The sequence below is a fragment of the Chlorocebus sabaeus genome, chromosome 17, assembly GCF_047675955.1.
Source record: "Chlorocebus sabaeus isolate Y175 chromosome 17, mChlSab1.0.hap1, whole genome shotgun sequence".
Lineage (NCBI taxonomy): Eukaryota > Metazoa > Chordata > Mammalia > Primates > Cercopithecidae > Chlorocebus > Chlorocebus sabaeus.
The window spans coordinates 42,910,685-42,938,667 of NC_132920.1; the positions used below are offsets into that span (position 1 = coordinate 42,910,685).

Consider the following 27,983-nt stretch of genomic DNA (forward strand, 5'->3'; position numbering starts at 1 on the left):
ACACACAAGCAAAAACCTGATAGTAGAGACTTCCTGGGCACTGGTACGTGACCAAAAGGGATGGTCCAGGTTTCTCTAGCAACTACCGGCTACCTGAGAAGACTGTTAAAATGCAGTTAACCCTAAGCCTGCTCCGAACCAATGAATGAGATATATTGTAGGGTCAGTGCACTCTTGGGCCTCTCAACAACCTTCAGATGCTCAGGTTGTTCACATTTGCCCCTATAACCTGGCCCCGTAGGGATATTTCCCTGTTTGAGGAAATAATGTTTTGGCCAGAGGAGAAGAAAAAATGGCTTGGAGTTTTGCCTAAATTACTACATTAAAATTCCATGTATTCAGCTCTGGTTCAAACTCTAGCAAATGCTGAGATGATTTGGATATAATAATAGTCACTGCTATAATAGTCACTGTTGTTACAGGTAAGAGATGGCCAGATGGAGTGAGGTGATACGCAGGCCATGTTTATAACAATGAGCGTTACCAATGCTTCCCTTTAGGGTGGGTTTCTTTTCCTTTTTGGCAAATACTAGCTGTAGTCGGGGATTCTGTGATACATGTTGTTGAATGGGCTTAGTCATTTAACAAAAGTGATTTTCATACAGTATGAATTTTAATATCTGTTGACAGCTATTAACAGCATAGTTACACTTGTGGGCCTAGAGCAGCATTTTCACCATGGTTCTCAGCACTCTTGAGAGACGGCGAGAGCTCAGGGACCTTTGCCAAAGATGTCTGGCTCAGCATTTTTTCAGTAGGGATCATTCCTTGGCCTCCATGAGACTCAGAAATCTAATTAAACTTGGGACCAACGTCTGACAGGGTGTCCTGACATCTTGGATCTGGTCTTCTGCTTGGGGGAATTAAGCCCAGAACATACCCCAGGCAGCACCAGAAGTCTTATTTTCTCTACACTGAAGTTCTTAGGACAGCAAAGAACCCAAACTGAGTCCAAAGTAACCTATTCCCAAACACCATCGGTCAGAAGCAGAGGTAAATTATCTACGGTTCCCTTTCTGGTTTTTGCCTTCTGGCTGAGGTCTCCAGCCAGGTAGGAATGAGCTGTCTTGAATATTCATCCAACTGGCGGAATTCTGCTGGGCCCCGCCTTGGTCTGGTCACCAGGGTCTGGGAAGTCAGCAAAATCATTCCTTCCCCTGAAAGCTTCTCTTTCCCAAAGAAAGTGAAAACTCATGTATTTGCTAGCTCAGGAAGATGGGCTATCTCAAAGCATCTCCTTAGATGCAGAAGCATTCCAGAAATAGTGTTTCTGGAGAAGAAGAAGCTCCCAGAGAATTCCTTGCCCTTTGCTGTGGACAATTAGTGTTGTCCATAGGACTGTGATGGCCACCTGTGTGAGTGTCCCTGGGCCCACCAAGAGCTGAGGCCTGGTCTCCAAAGGGTGGACTCGTGTCTGATTGTTGCTCCTCTTCCACAGCAGGGCAGCAGCCTACCCCAGTGCTTCCACAGATGAGCCACAGGAGATCACCCGGCACTTTAGGGGTGGTGTGGTGCTGGGACACGCCAGCAGCCTGACTTCCTCAACCCATGGTTCACTCCAGACTCAGTGACTGAGGGCATGTGAATGGGACACAAAAGCAGGCCTTTCACTGTGTTTTTGGTAGGGGAAATAATCTCCTGCCTTGAAATTCTCTTGCTTCATGATTAAAGAATCCTGTTTAGAGCCCTCAATGCCTTAAGAGTCTGTTATTCTTAGAAAAGTGTAACTTTCCCCCAACTTCTGGCATTAAGCAAATGGCCAACCTGTCAACCTTGGCATTAAAAAAAAAAAAAAAAAAAAAAAGACAACATGGCCATTTTTCAAACTTCTGTACTTATGCACCAAGTGACACTTTGGATATAGAATGAAGCAACATGGAGCTCATAAGAGGTAAATTCTAAAAGGGGAGCAGCCCTCGGATACGGCCAGTGACTGTAGGGTAGGACTAAATCCGTGTGAGAAAGACGGGTCCTGGGCTAGCCATCTGAGAGAGCCCCTGAGTCACCAAGAGGGCATATCCTAGGGCAGCGGGCCTGAAGGGAGCTCGCTCATTCACATTTTGGGTCAGTCATTCAACAACTGTGTGTCAAATGCTTTTAGGGACCCTAAACTTAAATTCCACCATCAGGGAGAGTCTCTGTGAGATGGTGCCCTCCTTGGGAGATTCAGACTTTCAGAGTTGGACGAGGGGGAGATCCGCGTTTCTTGAGTCCACTATTTCTCAGTGTTCGGGAGGGGAGGGGCCCCAGGGCCCTCAGCCAGCCTCTGGGGCCTGGCCTGCGTCTGCGCCCTCAGCTTCCACCTGGTTGCCCTTGCCCAGCTTCTTCACGCTCTCCAGAAAGGCCTTCCAGGTCTCTGGCACGCTCTTCTCCAGCAGCCAGCCCTCGCTCTCACTCTCAGGTTCCTCGGGGTTGGACACACGGTCCAGTGACGTCTGCAGATAGCGCAGCCCAATTGTAATGGTCACCTGATGGCGGGAGAAGAAATTTAGAGACAATCTGGGAGAATCACTGGGAGCTGGATCACTAGGAAACCACAGGAGCCTCAAAATGAGGGTCCCAGAGAGGACTCAACCTGAGCACTGTGGAATGTGGATTGGTGACACCCTGCCCCACGCTGCCCTGCCCTCAATGCTCAACACACCTGACTCCTCCAGCCTCATCTCAGACCCCTCTCTTCTTCCCTTTCCAGCCACTCTGGGCTGCTTTGGATTCGCCCATGCCCCATACTCTCTCCTCTCTAGGTCTTTACCATCTGCTATGCTCTGCCTAGAACCTCGTTCCACTCCATGTTCATCTGTTAATTCATCTTTAGCCCTTGGTGAGCTCCCCTGCAGCTCATCCTCCCTCCGCGCCCCCTCGGGTCGCTGCCATCCCAGGTGCATTATTCCTGGGTTCCTTCACCTCGGTGCCCCTCTACACCCTGTCGCTTGGTACATATTGTGTGGTTCAGTAACTTCTTTGGGTGGAATTAAGAGGTCATCTCCTTTTCTGCATCTGCTGTGTGGTACTTTTTTTTTTTTTTTTGAGACGAGTCTCGCTCTGTCACCCAGGCTGGAGTGCAGTGGCATGGTCTCAGCTCACTGCAAATTCTGTCTCCCATGTTCAAGGAATTCTCGTGCCTCGGCCTCTTGAATAGCTGAGATTACAGGGGCCTGCTACCATACCTGGCTAATTTTTGTATTTTTTGTTGTTGTTATTGTTGTAGATATGTGGTTTCCCCATGTTGCCAGCTGGCCTCGAACTCCTGGCCTCAAGAGATTCACCCGCCTTGACCTCCCAAAGTGCTGGGATTACAGGTGTGAGCCACGGTGCCCGGCTTTTCCATTATTTTGATGAGCACAGTGATGAGTGGACGCTGGTAAAAAATAATTTGGATTTGTTCACTAGTATTCACTGTGTGGCAGATTTCGTGCTAAAATGCCTAGGTTCAAACCCAGTCCTGGCACTTAGCCAGCCATGTTACCAGGAAACCTCACTTTATTCATCTGGTTTGCAGATTTTCAGATGAAGTGGTTCCCGCCTTGTGTGGATACTGTGACACTTTAATATGTGTAAAACACACAGGCCGAGTACATGGGTGCATGCCTGTAATCCCAGCACTTTTGGAGGCCAAGGTGGAGGGAGAATTGCTTGAGCTCAGGAGTTTGAGACCAGCCTGGGCAACATAGCGAGACCTCATCTCTACTAAAAATAAAAATAAAAATAAAAATAATTGCTGGGTGTGGTTGTGCGTGCCTGTAGTCCCGGCTACTCGGGTACTTGTGTAGCCAAGATGGGAGGATGTCATGAGCCCTGGAGATGGAGGCTGCAGTGAGCCATGATTGCACCACTGCACTCTAGCAAACACCACCACAGTACCTGGTGCACAGTAGGACCAACAGAAGAGTCAGCTGTAGCGGATCATTAGCTTATTGTTTTCACTTTTCTTTTTTTTTTTTTTTTTTTTTTGAGATGGAGTCTCACTCTGTCACCCAGGCTAGAGTGCAGTGGCACGATCTCAGCTCACTGCAACCTCCGCCTCCCGGGTTCAAGCGATTCTCCTACCTCAGCCTCCCGAGTAGCTGGGATTATAGGCATCAAAAACTTGGCACCACACCCGGCTAATTTTTATATTTTTAGTAGAGACAGGGTTTCACCATGTTAGCCAGGCAGGTCTCAAACTTCTGACCTCAGGTGATCTGCCCGCCTCAGCCTCCCAAAGTGCTGGGATTACAGGCATGAGCCACCACACCCTGTTTTCACTTTTCTATAATAGATTCCATTAGCCACTTGTTTCTATACAAATTCCTGGCTTGCTCTCCTCCACTTCTCTGTATGGCATAGCAAGCTCTCAGGGATGAAGCTGCTCCCTGAGGGCAGGGATGGCCCTTACTCATCTGGCTCACTCAGAATCCCAGCACCTAGAACAGTACCAGGTAGGGGGAGGGCCTCAGTAAATTTCTTTTGAATGAATACTCTGGGACATTTGATAATTATGGTAGTAGATAATAATAACTGAGAGTTTTAGATTTATGTTACTGTCAACTGGAAGTTGAATAAATATTTTTACAGAGGAAAAAGTCACCTCCTCCATGAAGTCCTCTTGATGTGAACGCGTCCACTCTGATCCCCTCCTGCTTTCCTGAAAGAGACTCTCTGCACTGTGAGTTTTGCACTTGGTAATGATCCTCCCTTTGGCTCATAAATTAGACATCATCTCCTGACTAGATTGTGAAGCCTAGGCAGGCACAGCCAAGATCAGACTCCTAACGTTACGCTCAGCCACCCTTGGCCCATCAGACCTCTGTCCATTAAACGCTCCAAGTAAAAGGGGCATTTGAATGCCCTCTTCCCAATAAGCTGATCCTTGTCTAATGCAGTCCACTAAATTCCTGTAAAGGTGGGCCACGGAGAGGCAGAAAATGGAACCCCATTTTCCCACTGACTTTTTCTTTCTTTCTTTCTTTCTTTTTTTTTTTTTTTTTTTTTTTTTTTTTTTGGAGCTAGAGTCTGCCTCTGTTGCCCAGGATAGAGTGCAGTGTTGAGATCATGGCTCATGGCTCCTGGCAGCCTCGAACTCCAGGGCTCGGGTGATCCTCCTGCCTCAGCCTCCTAAGTATCCAGGACTACACGTGTGCACCACCGCACACGGCTAATTTTTATGTTGGTGGTGGTGGTGGTGGTGTTTTTTCGTTCTGTTTTGTTTTGTTTTTCCTGAGACGGAGTTTCGCTCTTGTTGCTCAGGCTGGAGTGCAATGGCGTGATCTCGGCTCACTGCAACCTCCACTTCCCGGGTTCAAGTGATTCCCCTGCCTCAGCCTCCTAAGTAACTGGGATTACAGGCATGCACCATTAGGCCCGGCTAATTTTGTATTTTTCGTAGAGACGGGGTTTCTCCATGTTGGTCAGGCTGGTTGCAAACTCCCAACCTCAGGTGATCTGCCCGCCCAAAGTGTTGGGATTATAGGCGTGAGCCACCGCGCCTGGCCGTCATTTTTGTGTTTTTTGTAGAGACGAGATCTTGCTATGTTCCCCGGCCTGGTCTAAACTCCTGGGCTCAATTGATCTTCCTGCCTTAGCCTCCCAAATCCTAGCTAACGCCTGCTAGGATTACAGGCGTGAGCCACCGCTCCTGGCTCCGCTGACTTCTTTTATGCCTCCATCTCTGGGGCTCATGAGATCCTCCCATCTTGGCCATCCGAGTACCTGAGCTGAGTAGCTGGGACTACAGGCATGTGCCACCACGTCCAGCAATTTTTTTTTTTTTTTTTTTTTTTTTTTTTTTTTTGGGACGGAGTCTCGCTCTGTCGCCCAGGCTGGAGTGCAGTGGCGCGATCTCCGTTCACTGCAAGCTCCGCCTCCCGGGTTCTCGCCATTCTCCTGCCTCAGCCTCCCGAGTAACTGGGACTACAGGCGCCCGCCACCACGCCCAGCTAGTTTTTTGTATTTTTTAGTAGAGACGGGGTTTCACCGGGTTAGCCAGGATGGTCTTGATCTCCTGACCTCGTGATCTGCCCATCTCGGCCTCCCAAAGTGCTGGGATTACAGGCTTGAGCCACCGCGCCCGGCCTTTTTTTTTTTTTTTTTTTTTTTTTTTTTTTTTTCAGTAGAGATGAGGTCTCACTATGTTGCCCAGACTGGTCTCAAATTCCTGAGTTCAATGCTAGTGAACTTTTATGACTTTTTTTATATTCAGTCTTCTTTTTGTGTGTTTTCAGGGAATGCGGCCATCTAAATTTCCAGCAGTATGTTTCTCTCCTCATTCTAACCACCCAAGACTCTGTGTCAAGGAGTCAGCAACCAATAAATGGTCATGAATATGCTGTGTTTGCCTCAACATTAAAAGAAGGCTTTCGCCGGGCACAGGGGCTCACGCCTGTAGTCCCAGCAGTTTGGGAGACCAAGGTGGGGGGATCACCTGTGGTCAGGAATTCAAGACTAGCCCAGCCAACATGGTGAAACCCCGTCTGTACTAAAAATACAAAATTAGCCAGGTGTGGTGGTGGGTGCTTGTAATCCTAGCTATTTGGGAGGGGCTGAGGCAGGAGAATCACTTGAACCCAGGAGGCTGAGGTTGCAGTGAGCCAAGATCGCATCACTGCACTCAAACCTGGGCAACAAGAGTGAAACTCCATCTCACAAAAAAAAAAAAAAAAAAAAAAAAAAAGTCGGCTTCCTGGACACACAGTCACCCTTTATTTTCATGTGGTGAGTTAAAGGAGGTGTTTCTCAGCCACAGGCAGGATGCACTGGCTGATAGCATTAGGACAGTGACTCATTTAAAGGAATCTTTGGGAATCTCCTCAATGGAAAAAGCTTCCTCACCAAATGCTCCTGGCTTTGTACATTGGGATTTTGAAGTTTGGATTTTCTGCTCTCAAGGTAGCTAAAAGCACATACCCTGAGTCACTGTGCCACCTCATTTACTAACAGTCTCTCATGCAACACCTAGAGCAGTGCCTGGCATACAGGTACATGTTTAAGAAATATCTCTGACCGCATGTGGTGGCTCACGCCTGTCATCCCACCACTTTGGGAGGCCGAGGCCAAGGCTGGTGGATTACTTGAGGTCAGGAGTTCAAGACCAGCTTGGCCAACATGGCAAAACCCCACCTCTACTAAAAATACAAAACCTGGCTGGGCATGGTGGTGCACGCCTGTAATCACGGCTACTTGGGAGGCTGAGACAGGAGAATCACTTGAACGAGGTGGAGCTTGCAGTGAGCTGACATGCCAGCGCATTCCAGCCTGGGTGACAAAGCAAGACTTTGTCTCAAAAGAAAGATCTCTCAGCCAGGTGCAGTGGCACCCACCTGTAATCCCAGCATTTTAGGGGACCAAGGCAGGAGGATTGCTTGAAGCCAGGAGTTAGAGAGCAGCCTGGGCAACAGAGCAAGACCCAATTTCTACAAAAGACTCTATGGAGTGTGACTCAGGGCACCCGCTTGCAGCTACTCTGCGTGTGCCTATAGTCCCAGCTACTCAGAAGGCTGAGGTGGGAAGAGCCCTGAGCCCAGGAGTTTGAGGCTGCAGTGAGCTACGATCATGCCCCTGCACTCCAGCCTGGGTGACACAGTGAATTTTTCTTCTTGTCTCTAAAAAAAAAATAAACAATTTAAAATAATAAAAATTAAAAATGAATATCTCTTTAACCAACGAGTGAATTCAGCACACTCACCGAGGATTTGCTTACATTGCAAGCCCTATAGCTTACAGAGGAACTGAGCGTTGCGGATAAGATGAACCCACACATTATTAGACTAACAGGTAAATGGGGACCAGCATCTCAAGAAGCCCAAATCCAAACAGTACCCATTTCCTGAACACCTGCATATGCTGTTCATGTTGCCGCCCAATAGTCCCCAAAGCTAAATGCTGTCACCCCATATAACAGAGAGGTTAAATGACTAAGACCTCAGTACCAAAAAGTGGGGACACGGGATGAACCTCCAAAGCATGCTAACTAAAAGAAGCCAAACGTAATATGGGTATATTTATATGAAATGTCCAAAATACATAAATCCAGAGAATAGTTGTCAGGGGTTGGGGGCAGGTTGGGAGGTGGTGACTGCTTCATGAGTGTGAGATTTTCTTGGGGGCTGATGGAAATCTTTTGGAACTAGGTAGAGGTGGTTGCACAACATTGTAAATCAACTAGATGACACCAAATTGTTTACTTTTTATAAATCTCACCTTAATTTAAAAAAAAAAAAAAAATGTGTCAGTTGTGTGCAGTGCTAACACCTGTAATCCCAGCACTTTGGGAGGCCAAGGCGGGAGGATCACGAGGTCAGGAGATCGAGACCATCCTGGCTAACATGGTGAAAACCCCGTCTCTACTAAAAATACAAAAAATTAGCCGGGCATGGTGGCACATGCCTTTAGTCCCAGCTATGGGGAGGCTGAGGCAGGAGAATCACTTGAACCCAAGAAGGGGAGGTTGCAGTGAGCCAAGATTATGCCACTGCACTCTAGCCTGGGCAACAGAGAGAGACTCAGTCTCAAAAAAAAAAAAAAAAAAAAAAAAAAAAAAATTTAAGTGGTGGGAAAGAAACCAAAAACTAAATAAATGAATAAATAAATACAAAAGGTGGAGGCACTGGGTGGGGTTCAAGCCCAGGCTGATCTGACTCACAACCTCACTGAAGGCTGTTTCCAAGGAGGGAGGCATGCTCTCTCCAGGCCTGGCTCCGCCCCCATTAGACCCGAAGGGGCCAGAGGCTCTCCCTACCCCCACCCCCAGCTGGCCCAGGGCCTACCTCGAAGAGCCAAATGAGGAGAGTGACGACCCCCATGGAGTTCATGAGGCTGCTGTAGTAGCTGAGCAGGGCAGCCCTGCAGCCACGCACCCACAGGTTGAGCTCCTCCGTCTGGTGGTCGTAACTGTAGTGTGCTGAGTTGTTGGTGATCTGATACTGGATGCAGGGCCGTGGCGAGCTAGGATTGCAGCAGCTGAAGGGGACGCCGTCTACCAGGTACCGCCCATCCACGTTGCTCTTGATTCGACTGGAAGGGAAACAGACAACTGGAGATGGGCTTCCTGGGCTTCTCACCAGGGGCCACTTCCTCCCATCCCCTGCCTCTGGAAGCCTGGAATAGTCATTCACTCACACGCTTGGTATATATTTGCTGTGCACCTGCTACATGCCAGCCACTGTTCTAGGCACTGAAGACAAAGCAATGAATAAATGCCCCTGCCTTCCTCGACCTTATGGTCTAGAGGGTTGAGGCAGATGGTAATCCAAGACTCGAGTCAATAGGGAATACAGAAATTCACCCAACCACTCTGTGCTGCCAGGTCCTTTCCTGGGGCCATGCCTGGAGGGGAGGAGCAGCAGCAGGACAGGAGCTGTTGATGGACAAGCATCTGGCTGCCACTGGTGACGCCCCAGCTCCCTCACCAACCTCATCTCCCCCTTACAGGTCACTGGCCCTTTCCAGCCAGGTGTTTCCAGAAGGCCTGCTCAGGCCCAGGGCCTGTGCAAAGGCAGGGGATGGAGACCCGAGGCAGGCACAGTCCTTGCCCTCAGAGGACTCCACCCCCAGCCAGGGGGGAGCTCCTGACTCACCTAAGGGACACAACTGCAAGCAGGTTCTCCAGGCTGATGGGCGGGGCTCCCAGCATATCTTCTGCACTTCTATATTTTTTTGTATATTTATTTAGAGCTTACTATACATTCACACAGGTTCAGAATTCAAAAGGGATCTCTACAGTGAAAAGTCTCCCCTTCCCCTCAGACAGGCTGGGTATGTTCTACCTGACCTGGGTGTGATTACCCAGGTGTTTCATGTGTCAAAACTCACTGAGCTGCACACTTGGGATTCGTGCATTTGGCTGGGCATGGTGGCTCAAGTCTGTAATCCCAGCACTTTGTGAGGCCAAGGCAGGAGGATCGCTGGAGCCCAGGAGTTCAAGGCAGCAGTGAGCTATGATCACACCACTGCACTCAGCCTGGGCAACAGAACAAGACTGTCTCTTAAAAAAAAAAAAAAAAAAGATTTGTGCACTTGACTGTGTGCTTGTCATCTAAATAAAAAGTTGTGGGCAGGCGCGGTGGCTCACGCCTGTAATCCCAGCACTTTGGGAGGCGGAGGTGGGCAGATCACGAGACCAAGAGATCGAGATCAAGAGACTGAGACTGTCTCTCGGTCAAGAGATCGAGACCATCCTGGTCAATATCGTGAAACCCCGTCTCTACTAAAAATACAAAAATTAGTTGGGCGTGGTGGCATGTGCCTGTAGTCCCAGCTACTCAGGAGGCTGAGGCAGGAGAATCACTTGAACCCGGGAGGCAGAGGTTGCAGTGAGCCGAGATCGCACCACTGCACTCCAGCTGGGGCGACAGAGTGAGACCCCGTCTCAAAAAAAAAAAAAAAAAAAGAAAAAGTTGCACGTAGGCCAGGTGCAGTAGCTCACACCTGTAATCTCAGCACTTTGGGAGGCCCAGGTGATTAGATGACCTGAGGTCAGGAGTTCGAGACCAGCCTGGGCAACATGGTGAAACCTCATTTCTACAATTAATAAAAATACAAAAAAATTAGCCAGGTGTTTTGGTGCATGCCTGTAGTCCCAGCTACTCGGGAGGCTGAGGCACAAGAATCACTTGAGCCCGAGATGCAGAGGTTGCAGTGAGCCAAGATCACACCACTGTAGTCCAGCCTGGGCGATAGAGTGAGACTCTGTCTCAAAAAAAAAAAAAAAAGAAAAGAAAAGAAAAAAAAGTTGCAGGTGAACAATGTGTTACATAATAGACTTTTAGAACATAATAGAGAGCATAATTGTTTCCAATAGAGATTATTTTAAACAATGTTCATTGAAATGGTCACGAATCTCTTAAAAGATGTCCATGTTTCGCTTCTAAATAAAATCTCTTTAATACAAAATTCCTCCCACTCCTCATCTCTCAGCCTCCAGGTCCTGACCACTGTGGCCAGTTCCACCAGAGAGAGGCTTCATGCATGGACAAGCAAACATGTTTTCATTTTTCCTGTTCTTTTTTTATTACTGCAAATGAGAACATTATATACATACTGTCTTGAACCTTTCTTTTTTCCCTTAGCAATATCTTGGAGATCTTTTTTTTTTTTTTTTTGGCAGGGGTGGGAGATGAAGTCTCACTCTGTCACCCAGGCTGGAGTGCAGTGGTGCACCACATCCAGCTAACTTTTGTATTTTCAGTAGAGACGGGGTTTTGTCATGTTGGCCAGGCTGATCTGGAACTCCTGACCTCAAGTAATCCGCCTGCCTCAGCCTCCCAAAGTGCTGGGATTACAGGTGTGAGCCACCGCGCCCAGCTGAGATATTTTCATATCTGTCAATGGAGTGTCCTGGATTTTTTTTTTCTTTTTTTTTAAGAGCTGCATGGTATTCCCATTGTGTGGATGGCACATGGGTCCTAGCCAGTTCCATACTGATGGAAGTTTCGGTTTTCCCAGTCTCTCATTAATACAAACATGGAAATCAGTCATTTTGCATATTGTGACTATACGGAGTAGGTAAATTCCTTGAAGATGGATCCTGGCATCAAAGGGTGATCTTGCCAGATACCTGCCATATTTCTCCTCTGGTCTGTCCTGCGGGGGGCTGAGTGGGGAGGGGGCGGTTCACAAACCCCAACCAGCCATGCTCAGGAGAACCCGTCCTCCACAGCCGCATCCACACAGGTCAGACTTTTGATCTTTGCTCACCTGATCTTTGGAAAACAGTATCTCGGGGTTGTTTTCATTTCCATTTTTCTCATTACGAGTGAAGCTGAGCATCTTCTGGTGTGCTCAACGACCACGGGCGTTCCATTTCCATGAAGCGTGTTGATTTCCGTCTATTATGATTAAGACTTTCTAGGAGGGCTGCATGAGGTGGCCTGGGTCATGGTAAACATGTTTCCACGCGCCCTGTAATCCCTGCCCTCTACTTCATGGGCAGAACACACTGCCCAGAGACCAGATGGCCCTGGGTGGCATGGACAGCACAGGTCGGTGATAAGAGCAGGACAGCCTGGGTTTACTCCTGGCTTGCCCACATGCCAGCTCCATCCCTCTGGACAAGTTCCTTAACCTCTCCCTGCCTCTCCTTTCCTTATATTTAAAACAAAGTTGACACGAGGATTGCACGAAGTGATACATGTAAGAGTGCTTGATGAGTGCTGGTATAATACATAGTAGCCATGCACTGTGAGCAAAACCACCTCACCGGGCAGCTGGCCAAGCAAGAGTTGCCAGGGGCGGTGCTCTGAGCACCTGGGAGCTGACATCAGGTTGTAAGAACAGAGCCCGCCACGCTATATCATATCACGGGAGAGCCCTCACTGGGGAGTTGGCAGTGCAGGTTAGGTTCTACCAGCCATGGTGAAGAAGCTGTCAGCTCCTTGAGGGCAGGATCGTGCGGGGTACCCTCCGTAGTGGTCCCAACACGGAGCACCTGCCGGCTGGCACTGCCTGCCCACCGCTCAAAGCCCCACTCCAGCCATGTGCGTGGGGAAGGCAGAAACTGTGTCTTGCTCAGCTGTACCTCTGCAGCCCCTCGCTGGGGGGCACTGGGCTGTGGGTGACGGAATTGGGGCAGGGGTGGGAAGACAAGCTGGAGCAGTGTGGGAAGGGCCTTTGGCTTGGGCCTCCGGCTCCCCTGAGGGCTCCCTGAGGACGGGCTGTGTCTCCCCTCAGACTGGGGACCCCTGAAGATAGGGCTGCATGTCCCCTCAGACTGGGGCTTCCTGAAGACATGGCTGCGTCTCCCTCACACTGGGAACTTCCCAGGGGCAACACGGGTCAGCCTGGGGGAAAAGGCCGAGCTTGGTGAACGCTGGGACTTGCCTGGGTCACCAGCTTGGGAACCCTTGGGGTCTCTCACTTCTAGAGCTATCCCTCCCCCACTCCAAACATCGTCTTGTTTACTCAGTGCTTGCCCTCATTCCAACCACAGATTAAGGCTCCTCTCACCCTCTTAAGACAAAGCCAGGCAGAGGAGAGCGCCTTAGTGGTGAGCCGGCTATTTATATCACCGCGTGTTTCCCAGGCTATGAATTTCACTCTGCGGTGGGGGAGGAGTCACTAGGGTTTGAAAGGGTCTTGAATAAAATAAGGCCTATGTTCTAGGCCACTCTCCCATAAGTAAGGCACATAGAGCCTGGGAAAATGATCATGCCTGAGTTTTTCTGGAAAAACCAACATAATTTAGTAAGTGAATCAAATCAGTAAGGCCAGTCATAGGGCAATGGGCAAGGGTATACCTGACAGGGGGTCACCCCAAGCAGAACGCTGCCGAGGGACACCTGTGAGACCTTGAGAACTGGCCTAACCTCTCTGAGACTGAGTTTTCTCATCTAAGAAATGAGATTTTAAACACTTGATGGGATGGTGGACATTAAATGGGACCACATGCCTAGAGCATTGGGTACACACTATGTGTTTAGTATGCTTTGAAGATGGCTTTTTTGGGTAGTGCTGTGGTTTGAATGTGTCCCCCAAAGTTCCTGTGTTGGAAACGTGAGGCCCAGCATGACAGTGGCGAGAGATGGGACCTTTGAGAGGTGACTGGATTAAGAGGGCTCTGTCCTCATGAGCAGATTAATGCCATTATCACAGGAGTGGGTTCCTGAGGAAAAGGATGAATTCGGGCCCCTCAGCAGATGCGGCCCCACCACCTTGGACTTCCCAGTCTCCAGAACAGTAAGAAATAAATCTCGCTTTTTATCAGCTTTCCGGACTCAAGTATTCTGTTACAGCAGCTCCCAGTGAACTAAGACAGTAAGTCACTGGGCATGAGGTAGTACAGACAGTGAGGGGTGACATGAGGAGAAGACACAGCCCCGTCCTCAGACAGCCCCAGTCTGAGGGAGACACAGTCCTGTCTTCAGAGACCCCCAGTCTGAGGGAGACACAGCCCCGTCCTCAGGGAGCCCCAGTTTGAGGGGAGACACAGCCCTGTCTTCAGGGAACCCCAGTTTGAGGGAAACGCAGCCTCATCCTCAGGGAGCCCCGGTCTGAGGGAGACACAGCCCCATCCTCAGGGAGCCCCAGTCTGAGGGGAGACACAGCCCCATCCTCAGGGAGCCCTGGTCTGAGGGGAGACACAGCCCAGCCCTCAGGAAGCCCCAGTTTGAAGGGGAAACACAGCTCTGCCTTCAAAGAGTTCCCGTTTGAGAGGGGAGACACCCCATCTAGGCAGGTTCTAATCTTCTTCCTGAGATGTCTACGAATTGTTTAAGAAGAGCAAGCAGGTACCTGTATGTAGTCTGTGGGTTCCCTGGGAAGAATGGTGAACAGCGAAAGCTTGGTGCCAGCTTCTCCCTCAGACTGGAGACCCCTGGCTAGGCCTTCCTGGCTGGTAGTTCCTGGTTCCAAAATGTCTGAGCTCCCTCATGCTCTACCTCTCACCCCAAGATACTATAGCTCTACTCATCCTGCGACCTTTAAAAGAAGTGTTGTAAACTGACTGAAGACCTCATGTCCTTCCTCATGTGCTCCGGTAAGATGCACAGAGCGGCAATGTAGGAAATGTTCTTGCCACAGCTGAGCCTGATCCAACCACACCTAGACCCAGACTACTGGTTTATGAGGAAATACAGGGAACAGAAGAACAAGTTAAACAACATCACTTGACTGCAATTGCCCATTTCCAAACTATGGGGGATTCTGCAGGAGAATCCCAGTTTCTCTTACATACATGGCATGAAAAAGGGGCCAGTTTCTTAGTAAAACAGACAGGAAACCAAACAACCAAATGCAAAGCATAGACTTGGTTTGGATCCTAAATTGACCAACTGTAAAAAGCATTCCGAGACTATCAGGGAAAATTGAAGATAGACTGGGTATTGGTTGATATTGCCATTAATTCTGTTGACTGTGACTGATCTTGTGCTTATGTTCAGCAGAAACAAAAGGGCAAAAAACAAATAAAGCCTCTTTGTCTGTTGGAGATGCCTATTAAAGTATTTACAGGTAAAAGGAAAGTATGTCCAGGATTTGCTTTAGGATATTCAGAAGGGGAGAATGTGTTTGGGGGAGGGTAGTATATATGAAACAGGCAAAATGTTGATATTTGTTCATAGGTGATGGCTTCTTGTCTTTGGGTTTTTAGTTTTTGTTTTTGTTTGAGACAGAGTTTATCTGTTGTTGCCCAGGCTGGAGTGCAATGGTACAATCTCGGCTCACTGCAACCTCTGCCTCCCAGGTTCAAGTGATTCTTCTGCCCCAGCCTCCGAAGTAGCTGGGATTACAGGCACTCACCACGACGCCCATGCCCAGCTAATTTTTTTTTTTTTTTTTTTTTTTTTTTTTAGTAGAGACGGGGTTTCACCATGTTGGCCTGGCTGGTCTTGAACTCCTGACCTCAGGTGATCCACCCCCATCAGCCTCACAAAGTGCTGGGATTACAGGCGTGAGCCACTGTGCCAAGCCTGTTTTTCCCTTTTGTTTTTTGGGGTTTTTTTGTTTTTGTTGTTTGTTTGTTTGTTTGTTTGTTTGAGATGGAGTCTTGCTGTGTCGCCCAGGCTGGAGTGCAGTGGCGCGATCTCGGCTCACTGCAAGCTCCACCTCCCGGGTTCACGCCATTCTCCTGCCTCAGCCTCCCAAGTAGCTGGGACGACAGATGCCCACCACCACGCCCAGCTAATTTTTTTTGTATTTTTAGTAGAGACGGGGTTTCACCGTGTTAGCCAGGATGGTCTCAATCTCCTGAGCTCATGATCCGCCCGCCTCGGCCTCCCAAAGTGCTGGGATTACAGGCATGAGCCAACACGCCCAATCTGTTTTTCCCTTTTTTTAAGAGACCTTGGGCTCAGTGATCCTCCCACCTCAGCTTCCAAGTAGCTGGAGTTACAGGTGTGTTGCCACCACACCTGGCTAGGTGATGGCTACATGGGAATTAATTATACTGAACTCTCTAATTTTGTAAAAGCTTGAGTTTTTTCTATAATAGAAGTTGGAAATGCAATAAAACAAGATAAAAGAGCATCAGTTGAGAACTACAGGCCTGGCACGGTGGCTCACACCTGTAATCCCAGCACTTTGGGAGGCCAAGGCGGGTGGATCACCTGAGGTCAGGAGTTCGAGACCAGCCTGGCCAACATGGTGAAACCCTGTCTTTACTAAAAATATAAAAATTAGCCAGGTGTGGTGCTGGGCGCCTGTAATTTCAGCTACTCGGGAGGCTAAGGCAGGAGAATTGCTTGAACCCAGGAGACAGAGGTTGCAGTGAGCCGACATGGTGCCACTGCACTCCAGCCTGGACAATAGAGTGAAACTCCATCTCAAAAAAAAAAAAAAAAAAAGAGAGAGAGAGAGAGAGAGAGAGAGAACTCTACATCTCTTTCACTGATACCTTGCTCTGAAAAGAGAGAGTCAGTGAGGGAGACAGCATTCCTGGATTTGGCTCCTCCCTCTGAGAGCCTCCTCCAAGTATAGCAGAAAGTATGTCCCCCTCTTCCTGGCCCACCCAGGACCACGAGGCCAGGGGAGCAAGATGTGGGAGGTTGAAGCCCAGTGACAACCCCATTTACCACAGGCCCTGCAGAGCCCAGGATGGTGTTTCTAGTTTCTGTGGGGCCACCTCGTGATTATTTAAGATGTTGGCACAGAAGCACTGGAATCCGAACCTAATCCATTCATGCTTTCCAACCCTGCATCATCTCTGTCCACTCCTTTCCCTGTCCTTCTGGGAGAGGAAATGGAGAACAAAAAGACAGGGAAAGGCTGGGAGCGGTGGCTCACACCTGTAATCTCAGCGCTCTGGGAGGCCGAGGCAGGCAGATCACCTGAGGTCAGGAGTTTGAGACCAGCCTGGCCAACGTGAAGAAATCCCATCTCTACAAAATTACAAAAATTAGCTGGGCATGATGGTGGGTGCCTGTAATCCCAGGTACTCGGGAGGCTGAGGCAGGAGAAGCACTTGAACCCGGGAGGCGAAGGTTTCAGTGAGCTGAGATCGCGCATTGCACTCCAGCCTGGGTGACTGAGCAAGACTCCATCTCAATAAAAAATAAAAATAAAAATAAAATTAAATTAAAAAAAAGAGAAAGACAGGGAGAAGAGGGAGAAAAGCAAGACTTCCCCTACCCCAAGCAGCCTGGATAATTTGAGGCTTCTGTCACTCAGTGAACAAACATTCATTTAATGCCGAAGGTATACAAGAGGTACTTTAACATCACCGGGAAACAGCAGAGTAGGGTGAAAGGAGCAGAATTAAAATCTGGCCTGCTGTATAATGGAATATTATTTCACCATAAAAAGGAAGGAAGTTCTGATACATGCTACAACGTGGATGAACTTTGAAAACACTATGCTAAGTGAAAGAAGGCAGACACAAAAGGACAAATGTTATATGACTCATTCATATGAAATGTCCAGAACAGGGAAATCTATAGATACAGAAAGTAAACGAGTGATTACTTAGGGCTAGGGGGAGGGGAGGCTAGGGAGTAAAGCTAAACAATGCAAGGTTTCCCTTAGAAGTGATGAAAATGTTCTAAAATTGATTGTAATGTTGGTCGTCCAACTCTGTGAATATACTAAAAACCATTGAATTGCATACTTTTAATGGGTACATTGTTTGGTATGTGAATTATATCTCAATAAAGCTGTTTTTTCTTTTTGTTTGAGACAGGGTCTCACTCTGTTGCCCAGGCGGGAGTGCAGTGGTGCAATCTCAGCTCACTGCAGCCTCAATTGCTTGGGCTCAGGTGATCCTCCCACCTCAGCCTCCCGAGTAGCTGAGACTATAGGCACACACCACCACACTTAGTTAATTTTTGTATTTTTTGTAGGGATGGGGTTTGACCACGTTGCCCAGGCTGGTCTCAAACTCCTGGGCTCAAGTGATCCATCCGCCTCAGCCTCCCAAAGTGCTGGGATTACAGGTGTGAACCACCACTGGCCAGTGGCCGAAACTGGTTTTTGTTTTGTTTTGTTTTGTTTTTTGCCTCCTCCACTTCCTATTGTGTGATCTTAGGCATGTCCCTTAACCTCCTGGGCCTCAGATTTCTCATATGTAAAATGGAGATAATAATACAAGTTGGGTGCAGTGTCTCACTCCTGTAATCCCAGCACTTTGGGAGGCTGAGGCGGGTAGATCACTTGAGATCAGGAGTTCAAGACTAGCCTGGGCAACATGGTGAAACCCCCGTCTCTACTAAAAATACAAAAATTAGCCGGGCGTGGTAGCACACGTCTGTAATCCCAGTTACTCAGGAAGTTGAGGCAGGTAAATCGGTTGTACCCAGGAGGCAGAGGTTGCAGTGAGCCAAGATGGTGCCACTGCACTCCAGCCTGAGCAACAGGGCAAGATTGTCTCAAACAAACAAACAAACAAACAAAAACTAAAAAAATTAAGACAAAAACTTCCCAGGAGGGGTTTTGTGCAGGATAAATTTGGGTCTTTTCTCTCTCCCAAATGACTTGGCAACATGGTCATAGGCAGGCTGGGGATGGGGTGCAGTCACTGGGCTACTCCCCTGAGACAGAGCAGCCAAAACTCTTGTAAGGCCAGGTGCCGTGGCTCACACCTGTAATCCCAGCAATTTGGGAGACTGAGGCAGGCGGATCACTTGAGGTCAGGAGTTCCAGACCAGCCTGACCAACATGGTGAAACCTTGTCTCTACTAAAAATACAAAAATTAGCCAGGTGTGGTGGCATGTGCCTGTAATCCCAGCTACTCAGGAGGCTGAGGCAGGACAATCTCTTGAACCCAGGAGGCGGAAGTTGCAGCAAGCTGAGATCGTGCCACCGCACCACAGCCTGGGTGATAGAGTGAGACTCCATTTCAAAAAACAAAATAAACAAACAAAAAATACTCTTGTAAATTCCCATAAAAATATGGAATTGTTTCTACCTGATCTTATTCATTAGATCAGGAACCTTCAGGAGCCAGCCTGGATCTTAAAGATTCCCCTGAGAAATCTCCAAAACCTGCCCACCCCTCCATGCTTACTGAGGCTATGCACTCTATCCTCAGGTTCCTGGGGGCCCCAAGGTGGGGCACAACTGGGGAGGCCAGAATGCAGGCACCCAGCTCCTCCTCTCAGGAGCTGGACTGAAGATGCCAGAAGGTGAAGACCTCAACTTTCTCTAGCCCAGTCTAGTGAAGTGCCCACTGCACAGAATGGAAAGTTATTCCAGGGACAGAGCCTGCAGAAATGCCTGGAAATCGTGGCACCACACACTGCCCATGCCCCGTCTGTGTCAGCGGAGGATCCCTGTGCATTTTCTCCAGGCTACCCGTGCTCAGACCAGCTCACTTCTCCTGGGATTGCTTCCCCACAGTCCTCAGGTCAAGCAGGAGAAAGAGGCTCACCCCAAACTCTTTGTTGGCTCATCCAAATTTGATGGGGAGAGGAGAAACAAAAAAAAAGGGAATTCTGCCTGGCATGGTGGTGGGTGCCTATAATCCCAGGTACTCTGGAGGCTGAGGTGGGATGCTTGCTTGAAACCAGGAGTTTAAGACCAGCCTGAGCAACAGAGTGAGACCTCATCTCTATTTTTTTTTTTTTTTTAAGAAAATAATTTTTTTTCTTTTTTTTAAGGCAGGGTCTCACTCTGTCACCCAGGCTGGAGTGCAGTGGCACAATCTTGGCTCACTGCAACCTCGAACTCCCAGGTTCAAGCGATTCTCCCACCTCGGCCTTCCAAGTAGCAGGGACGACAGGTGCATGCCACTGTGCCCTAGCTCTTTTTTGTTTTGTTTTGTTTGTTTTTGTTTGGGTGGTGTTTTTTCTTTTTTTGAGATGGAGTTTCGCCCTTGTTGCTCAGGCTGGAGTAGAATGGCACCATCTCAGCTCACTGCAGTCTCCGCCTCCCAGATTCAAGCAATTCTGCCTCCGCCTCCCAAGTAGCTGGGATTACAGGCATGTGCCACTGAACCTGGTTAATTTTTTCTTTTTCTTTTTTTTTTTTTTTTTTTTTTTTTTTTTTTGAGACGGAATCTTGCTCTGCCCAGGCTGTAGTGCTGTGGCGCGATCTCGGCTCACAGCAAGCTCCGCCTCCTGGGTTCATGCCATTCTCCTGCCTCAGCCTCCCGAGTAGCTGGGACTACAGGCGCCCGCCACCACGTCCGGCTAATTTTTTTTTTGCATTTTTAGTAGAGACGGGGTTTCACCTTGTTAGCCAGGATGGTCTTGATCTCCTGACCTCATGATCCACCCGCCTCGACCTCCCAAAGTGCTGGGATTACAGGCGTGAGCCACCACGCCTGGCTAATTTTGTATTTTTAGTAGAGACAGAGTTTCACCAAGTTGGTCAGGCTGTTCTCGAACTTCTGACCTCAAGTGATCCACCCGCCTCGGCCTCCCAAAGTGCTAGGATTACAAGCGTGAACCACCTCACCAGGCCTTTTTTTTTTTGTTTTTTGTAGAAGTGAAGTCTTATTATGTTGCCCAGGCTGGTCTTATACTCCTGGCCTCAAGGGGTGCTCCTGTCTCAGCCTCCCAAAGTGCTAGGATTACAAGCATGAGGCTGCACCTGGCCAAAAATTTCTTTTAAAAAGATCTTGGTGGCCAGGAGCAGTGGCTCACGCCTGTAATCCCAGCACTTTGGGAGGCCAAAGAGGGTGTATCACTTGAGGTTAGGAGGTCGAGACCAGCCTGGCCAACATGGTGAAACCCAATCTCTACTAAAAATACAAAAAAAATTAGCTGGACCTGGTGGCGGGCACATGTAATCCCAGCTACTTGGGAGGCTGAGACAGGAGACTCAATTGAACCAGGGAGGCAAGGATGCAGTGAGCTGAGATTGCACCATTGCACTCCAGCCTGGGCAACAAATAAAAAAAGAGAAGGATCTTGTTGGATGATAACCTCCCTCTCCCTGCCCTTTTGCCGGCCTCACGTCTGTGCCATCAGAATCCTAGCCCCGGGGGTGTGCCGAGATAATCCAGAAGGTAAATGCTTACCATTTCTCAGTGCTTGTGATCTCAAAAATATATATATATAACTTACATTTTTCATGGATGGGTTTTGGAGAGCTAGCTTTGTCATGTAAACTTACTAAACCTTCCAAAATGAAGCCGTGAAAACGTGAACAGAAAAATGTTTTAGTTTTCCTTGGAGGTGGGAGTAGGTGCCATTCTACAGTCTCTCATTCAGTCCTTCTTTCATTCCTTCTACCAACTTTAGATGAGAGCTGTGCTCTGGTCTCAGGCACTGCCCCTCAGGCAAACCCAGCTCTGAGCAGTTTTCTGAACATAACCCCAGGAGCCTCACTTCCCTTGTGGGCCTTGTTCAGTGATGATTCATGTAAAAGTCTGTGGGACTGGGTGCGGTGGCTCACGTTTGGAATCCCAGCACTTTGGGAGGCTGAGGCAGGAGCATCACTTGAGCCCAGAAGTTTAAGACCAGCTTGGCCAACGTGATGAAACCCCATCTCTACTAAAAATAGAAAAATTAGCTGGAGGCTGGACAAGGTAACTCACGCCTGTAATCCCAGCACTTTGGGAGGTCGAGGCAGGTGGATGATCTGAGCTCAGGAGTTCAAGACCAACCTGGGGGCAACATGGCGAAACCCTGTCTCTACTGAAAATATAGAAAATTAGCCAGATGTGGTGGCTCACGCCTGTAGTCCCAGGTACTCGGGAGACTGAGGTGGGAGAATCACCTAAGCCTGAGAGGTGGGAGTTGTAGTGAGCCTGGATAGTGAGACCATCTCAAAAAAGTGAGACCCTGTCTCAAAAAAAAAAAAAAAAAAAAAAAAATTAGCCCAGTGTGGTGCCACACGCACCTATAATCTCAGCTGCTTGGGAGGCTGAGGCACGAGAATAGCTTGAACCCAGGAGGTGATAGTTGCAGTGAGCCAAGATTGTGCCACTGCACTCCAGCCTGGGCAATAGAGTGAGACCCTGCCTCAAAGTAACTATTAATTAATTAATTAAATAAAAGTAAAAGTCTGTGGGAAATGATAATGTGATCCTCCCTCGGCAAAGGTGGCCCTGTCAGGCTGTACCCTTGGAAGAACAGGCAGCTCACTGTGGTATGTCACTGGAGGTTTTGAAAAGGAGAAAAGCATTTCAGTTCTAAGAAACCTGTATGCTAATTCTTTATTTATTCATTTATTTATTTATTTATTTTTTCTGAGATAGGGTCTTACTCTGTCACCTAGGCTGAAGTGCAGTGGCATGATCTCAGCTCACTACAACCTCTGCCTCCTGGGCTCAAATGAGCCTCCTGCCTCAGCCTCCTGAGTAGCTAGGACCACAGGTGCAAGCCACCACTCCTGGCTAATTTTTTTATGTTTTTGTTTTGTTTTGTTTTTTTAGAGTCAAGGTTTCATCATATTGCCCAGGCTGGTCTCGAACTCCTGAGCTCAAGTGATCCTCCCACCTTGGCCTCCCAAAGAGCTGGGATTACAGACATGAGCCACTGATCCCAGCCCTAATTGTGTCTTTTTTTTTTTTTTTTTTTTTTTTGAGACGGAGTCTGGCTCTGTCGCCCAGGCTGGAGTGCAGTGGCCGGATCTCAGCTCACTGCAAGCTCCGCCTCCCGGGTTTACGCCATTCTCCTGCCTCAGCCTCCCCAGTAGCTGGGACTACAGGCGCCCGCCACCTCGCCCGGCTAGTTTTTTGTATTTTTAGTAGAGACGGGGTTTCACCGTGTTCGCCAGGATGGTCTCGATCTCCTGACCTCGTGATCCGCCCGTCTCGGCCTCCCAAAGTGCTGGGATTACAGGCTTGAGCCACCGCGCCCGGCCCCTAATTGTGTCTTAAGATCAACTTTGTGGAAAGTTAAAGCCAAACGTCCATTTTTTTCCTGGAAATTTAGCCTAAGGGAAATAAAAGACAGAGACAGAGAGAAGTAAAAGGCTCAAAGATGCCCATTCCAGTGTTATTTATAATAGAGGTAAATAAAAATTTGGATGCCTGCCTAAGCATGTACATTCATTCAGTGGACTTCTTTTTCTTCTTCTTCTTCTTCTTCTTCTTCAAGACTGAGTCTCACACTGTCTCTCAGGCTGGAGTGCAGTTGCGCGATCTCGGCTCACTGCAACCTCCACCTCCCTGATTCAAGTGATTCTCCTGCCTCAGCCTCCTGAGTAGCTGAGATTACAGATATATGCCACCTCACCCAGCTAATTTTCTATATTTTTAGTAGAGATAGGTTTTCACTATGTTGGTTAGGCTGGTCTCGAACTCCTGACCTCGTGATCTACCCACCTTGGCCTCCTAAAGTGTTGGGATTACAGGTGTGAGTCACTGCACCCGGCTTCAGTGGACTTCTTATGCAACCATTAAACATGATCATTTTGGACATTATGCAAATGTTACACTATCAGATTACAAAATGGAACACTAAATTGTGTGTGTGTGTGTGGGGGGGTTTGTTTTGTTTTGTTTTGTTTTGTTTTTGAGACGGAGTTTCCCTCTTGTTGCCCAGGCTAGAGTACAATGGTGAGATCTCAGCTCATCACAACCTCCGCCTCCTGGGTTCAAGCAATTCTCCCGCCTCAGCCTCCTGAGTAGCTGGGATTACAGGCATGAGCCACCATGCCTGGCTAATTTTGTATTTTTAATAGAGACGGGGTTTCTCCATGTTGGTCAGGCTGGTCTCAAACTCCCGACCTCAGGTGATCCGCCTGCCTCCGCCTCCCAAAGTGCTGGGATTACAGGCGTGAGCTACCACACCCGGCCTTAAATTGTCTTTATACTATGATTACACTGTATGACTATGTAAATGTGAACAATACTAGACTGAAATGTAGAAAAATTAAAGGCATTAATCAAGTTATGGGTGAGAAGCTAGCTTGAATTTGTTTTCCTATTTTGGTTTCTCTTAACATTACTGCTGCATTTTTTGTGCATGTAATAGAAGAATTTTTCCCAAGTCACCAAATGGAGTTTGGAGAATTTCCCACCAACAAGTTGGTATGGGACATTGAAAGAGTTTTGATTCGGCTAAATATTTGCCTGAAATTTTTGAATCCATTGACCATTGAGAGTAGAGTGACCTAGATCATTCCTTCACTCTGATACAAAAGGGGACTTGGAGTTACCGAGAGATTTGAATACATCTATCCAAGAACCGACTCTATGCAGGAGACAATCAAGGGAAATGATGGAGGAAAAGATGAAAAGCCCCTTCTCATCTGCTCACAGAGGCTGGTTCTACCACCGGCCTCTCCCACTCCCCAGGAATTCCGCTTGTGCCCCTGGCTTCACGCTCTCCTCGGGAGATTTATGTAAATCGTGGCATCTTGTGCTGCCCCTGCAGACCTGTCACCTGGGAAGGGCACAGCCCTTTACAATCCTCTCCTGACTGGGGATTTGCAGCAGTAATCTCTATCCACAAGAAAATAAAATCCCGAGAAGTGACCTTCACTGTGACGTCCCTTCCATCTGCAGGGCAGCTAAGCTAGCCATTTAGGCGTCATTAATGTTGTTTTGGGCTTCAGACATGTCCTGCTGCTGGTACCAATGCCCTGAGTCCAAGTTCCCTTTGGACTTACCAGCCTTACTCAGAAGAAAAAAAAACCACCCCTAGGAATAACTGAACCCCTAACCTCAGCCAGGTAGGGTTGAGTCGGACAGAAAGAAGAGGTGAGTGAGAGCGGCTGCCTCAAGGCAGGCTGCCCTTTCCCCGAAAAGTCACTCAAGCGCCAGGTTGGTGGGCGTGTTGAGAAAAGCAGCCCACTGGAGCCAGCACACAGGCTGTTCCCTCCGACACAGAAGTTGAGAGTCTCTCTTTCACCAGCACCTCCCACAGCCCATCGCAGCATTTTACTTTTACATATGCCAAGAATACTTTAGAAATGTTTTATCACGTTGCACTATCATGACTTACTAAATAAACACCAGCAGGCATTTGATGAGTACCTGCTGCATGCCAGGTGCCAGCCAGGGCTAGGAGGTGACTTCCAAAATTACCTATTCTATTCCGGTGCCTTCATTTAAAAGATAGGCAAACCACAGCGCAGAGTGACTAGTGACCTGCCCAAGGTCACAAGACCTTGAACAACAGAGTCAAAACTTCAGCCTAGATCTCATGACTTCCCCTTCCCTTGCTCTTTCCAACATATCCAGACAAACATCTTGGGAATGGATGCTCAGGGTTGAAAGGTTGGAAAACAAGGGAACTAAGTAGGAAATTGTTTTACTTTTTAAAATTATTTTTATTTATTTATTTATTTGAAACGGGTTCTCGCTCTGTCGCCCAGGCTGGAGTGCAGTGGCATGATCTCGGCTCACTGCAAGCTCCGCCTCCCAGGTTCACACCATTCTCCTGCCTCAGCCTCCTGAGTAGCTGGGACTACAGGCGCCCACCACCACACCCGGCTAATTATTTTGTATTTTTAGTAGAGACGGGGTTTCACCGTGTTAGCCAGGATGGTCTCAATCTCCTGACCTCGTGATCTGCCCATCTCAGCCTCCCAAAGTGCTGGGATTACAGGTGTGAGCCACCGTGCCCAGCCCTAAATAGGAAATTTGAACTTCTGGGATTGAATCCAGCTACTTTGAATGAATGAGACAAATAGCCAAATAGCACCTCAGTATTTGTGATCGATGAATGACCTCCATCCCTCTATATAAAGCTGACACACATTCCTGCCTGGCTCTTCCTCCCAAGGAGCTCCTATCCAAACAGCTTATATAAATTGACACCTTCCTCCCACCTCAGCCAACATTAGGTTGAACCATATGAAGTTGCCATTTTTTTTATGGGTCAAAGAGGTAGAATATTAGCAGTTTCATATGGTTCGACCTGATAAACCCTCACATACGCAGTAATAAGGTGTGCACCCAATGGAGAGGAAAAGGCACTGAGTGTGGGGAGAGGGGCTGGTCAGAGGCCTGAGCCTCAGTGTCCCCAATATATTAATAGCTCTGACCCCAGGACTGGAAGCCACTCACTCTTTGACTTCTTTGGAGGAAAAGTCCAGGTAGCGATTGCTGATCCACTGAATCTCAAACCAGTCCCGAAAACCATTGTTGCCGCAGCATTTGAACTCGATCTGCAGCATGTCGATGGTCTTCTTCATGAAACACCTGCCAGGTGTGTCTGTGTCCCGGTAGTACTTCATACCGTTCTTGAGCCCTTGGCCCAGGGTGTTCTCCAGCGAGCCTCGCAGCAGAAAGCAGCAGAGAGCCACGAGGAAGAGGACGATGTTGAAGAGGACACAGATAGCCAGGTATGGCTTCAGCCAGGGCTTCCATCTGGCGTACTTGGCCGGGTCCAGGGCGTCGTAGCAGATCTTCCCAGCCAGAGAGTTGAAGACACAGGATAGCACCCCCATCCCTATCAATGAGTTGGGCACAAAATGGCTCTCGGAATTATTCATCACATCGCTCCTCTTTCGGAGTTCAATCTTCAGGAACAGTCCTAGGCTGAAGATGATGATACCAGCCAACACAGAGAACCAGTTCATGAGCCAGAGCCCTTGGGCCAACTTGACCCGCTTCTTCTGGTCAAACTTGACTTTCAGTAGCGCCATGCTTGCCGAGTGTAGTCTGGGTTGCTTCCCGCCGCACAGCTCCCACCCCAAACCTTAACGAGCCCAGAGGCGGATGACTTAGGGCCTTGGGAAAAGTGCAGATGGCCCAAGCTGTAGGGAGCTGCCCTGGGGGCTGCCCATGTCGAGCCCTCCTAGCCTGGGATCCCCGCAAATGCAGTAGTGGTGGCAGGGGTCTCAGAATCACAGCTTGAGCAGGGGCTAGTCCTGGTCCTGGGCGTTGTTTCTTCAGCGCCCTTCCCAGCCAAGAAGGGGCAGCCTGAATGCTGCAGATTAAAAGTGGGATCCACAAGACGTTTTGCTAATCTCTTTAGCCAGGTTCATCCCATTAGATAAAGCCATGCCACTCTCAAAACATGGTCAAAAGCAGCCTCCAGGTACATGCTGGACCAGAGAGCTCTGGGTACAGCTTGGAGAATCAGGAGCAAAGGGCAAGAATGGCCAAAAGAATGGGCTGTATCTGGAGGTCTGGCTCAGACCATGTTGCTTCCCAAAAGCACATTTCCAGGCCAATCTCCTTCAACATTTAAAACTTTCTGTAGGTCAAATAAATTGTTATCCTCTTTGAAAAAAGAAATGACAGGGCCAAGCACAGTGGCTCACACCTATAATCCCAGCACTTTGGGAGGCCAAGTTGGGTGGATTGCTTGAGCCCAGGAGTTCAAGACCAGCCTGGGCTACATAGGAAGACCCTGTCTCCACAAAAAAATAAATAAATAAAAAATTAGTTGGGCATGATGGCACGCACCTGTAGTTCTCCTGGCTACTCTGGAGGCTGAGGTGGCAAGATCACCTGAGCCTGGGGAGGTCAAGGCTGTAGTGAGCCGTGATCATGCCACTGCACTCCAGCCTGGGTGACAGAGTTAGGCCCTGTCTCAAATTAAAAAGAAAAGAAAAGAAAGAGAAGAAGGAAGGAAAGAAAGAAAGTGACAGATTGTGAGAAAACATTTGCAACTTGTAAAATTAAAAAGTAATATATAGCGGCCAGGCATGGTGGCTCATGCCTGTAATCCCAGTACTTTGGGAGGCCAAGGCAGGTGGACCGCTTGAACCCAGGAGGTGCAGGTTGCAGTGAACTGACATCGCCCCATTGTGCTCCAGCCTGGGCGACAGTGAGACTCTGTCTAAAAAAAAAAAGAATTAATATGCAAAAATGTTTTAAGTCCCACAAATTCACAATAAACAAAAATTCACAATCAAAAGATCAACAATCAACTAGAAAAATAGGCAAAACCCAGGAAGAGACAATTCATAAGGAAACTTGAAAAGTCCGATAATCTGGAAAAGATCTCAACTTGAGAAATAAGCAGAAAAACGCAAATCCAAACAACAGTAAAAGACCAAACTTGGCCGGGCACGATGGCTCACACCTGTAATCCCAGCAGTTTGGGAGGCCAAGGTGAGTAGATCACTTGAGGTCAGGAGTTCAAGACCAGCCTGGCCAACATGGTGAAACCCCGTCTCTACTAAAAATACAAAAAATGGCTGGGCATGGTGATAGGCATCGGTAATCCCAGTTACTTGTGAGGCTAAGGGAGGAGAATCACTTGAACCTGGGAAGGGAGGTTGCAGTGAGCCA

At 48.4% G+C, this 27,983-nt stretch overlaps 1 protein-coding gene across 1 annotated transcript; it reads right to left on the reverse strand.

Moving 5' to 3' along the window:
• Positions 1 to 107: 107 nt before the first annotated feature.
• PRPH2 (peripherin 2) lies at positions 108 to 26,650 on the reverse strand. The gene is made up of 3 exons (XM_007972561.3): positions 25,806 to 26,650; positions 8,742 to 8,988; positions 108 to 2,468 (listed from the first exon to the last, which is right to left on the reverse strand). The coding sequence occupies exons 1-3, from the start codon at positions 26,384 to 26,386 to the stop codon at positions 2,256 to 2,258; spliced, it is 1,041 nt and encodes a 346-aa protein (XP_007970752.1). The 5' UTR covers positions 26,387 to 26,650; the 3' UTR covers positions 108 to 2,255.
• Between the last annotated feature and the right edge of the window lie 1,333 nt (positions 26,651 to 27,983).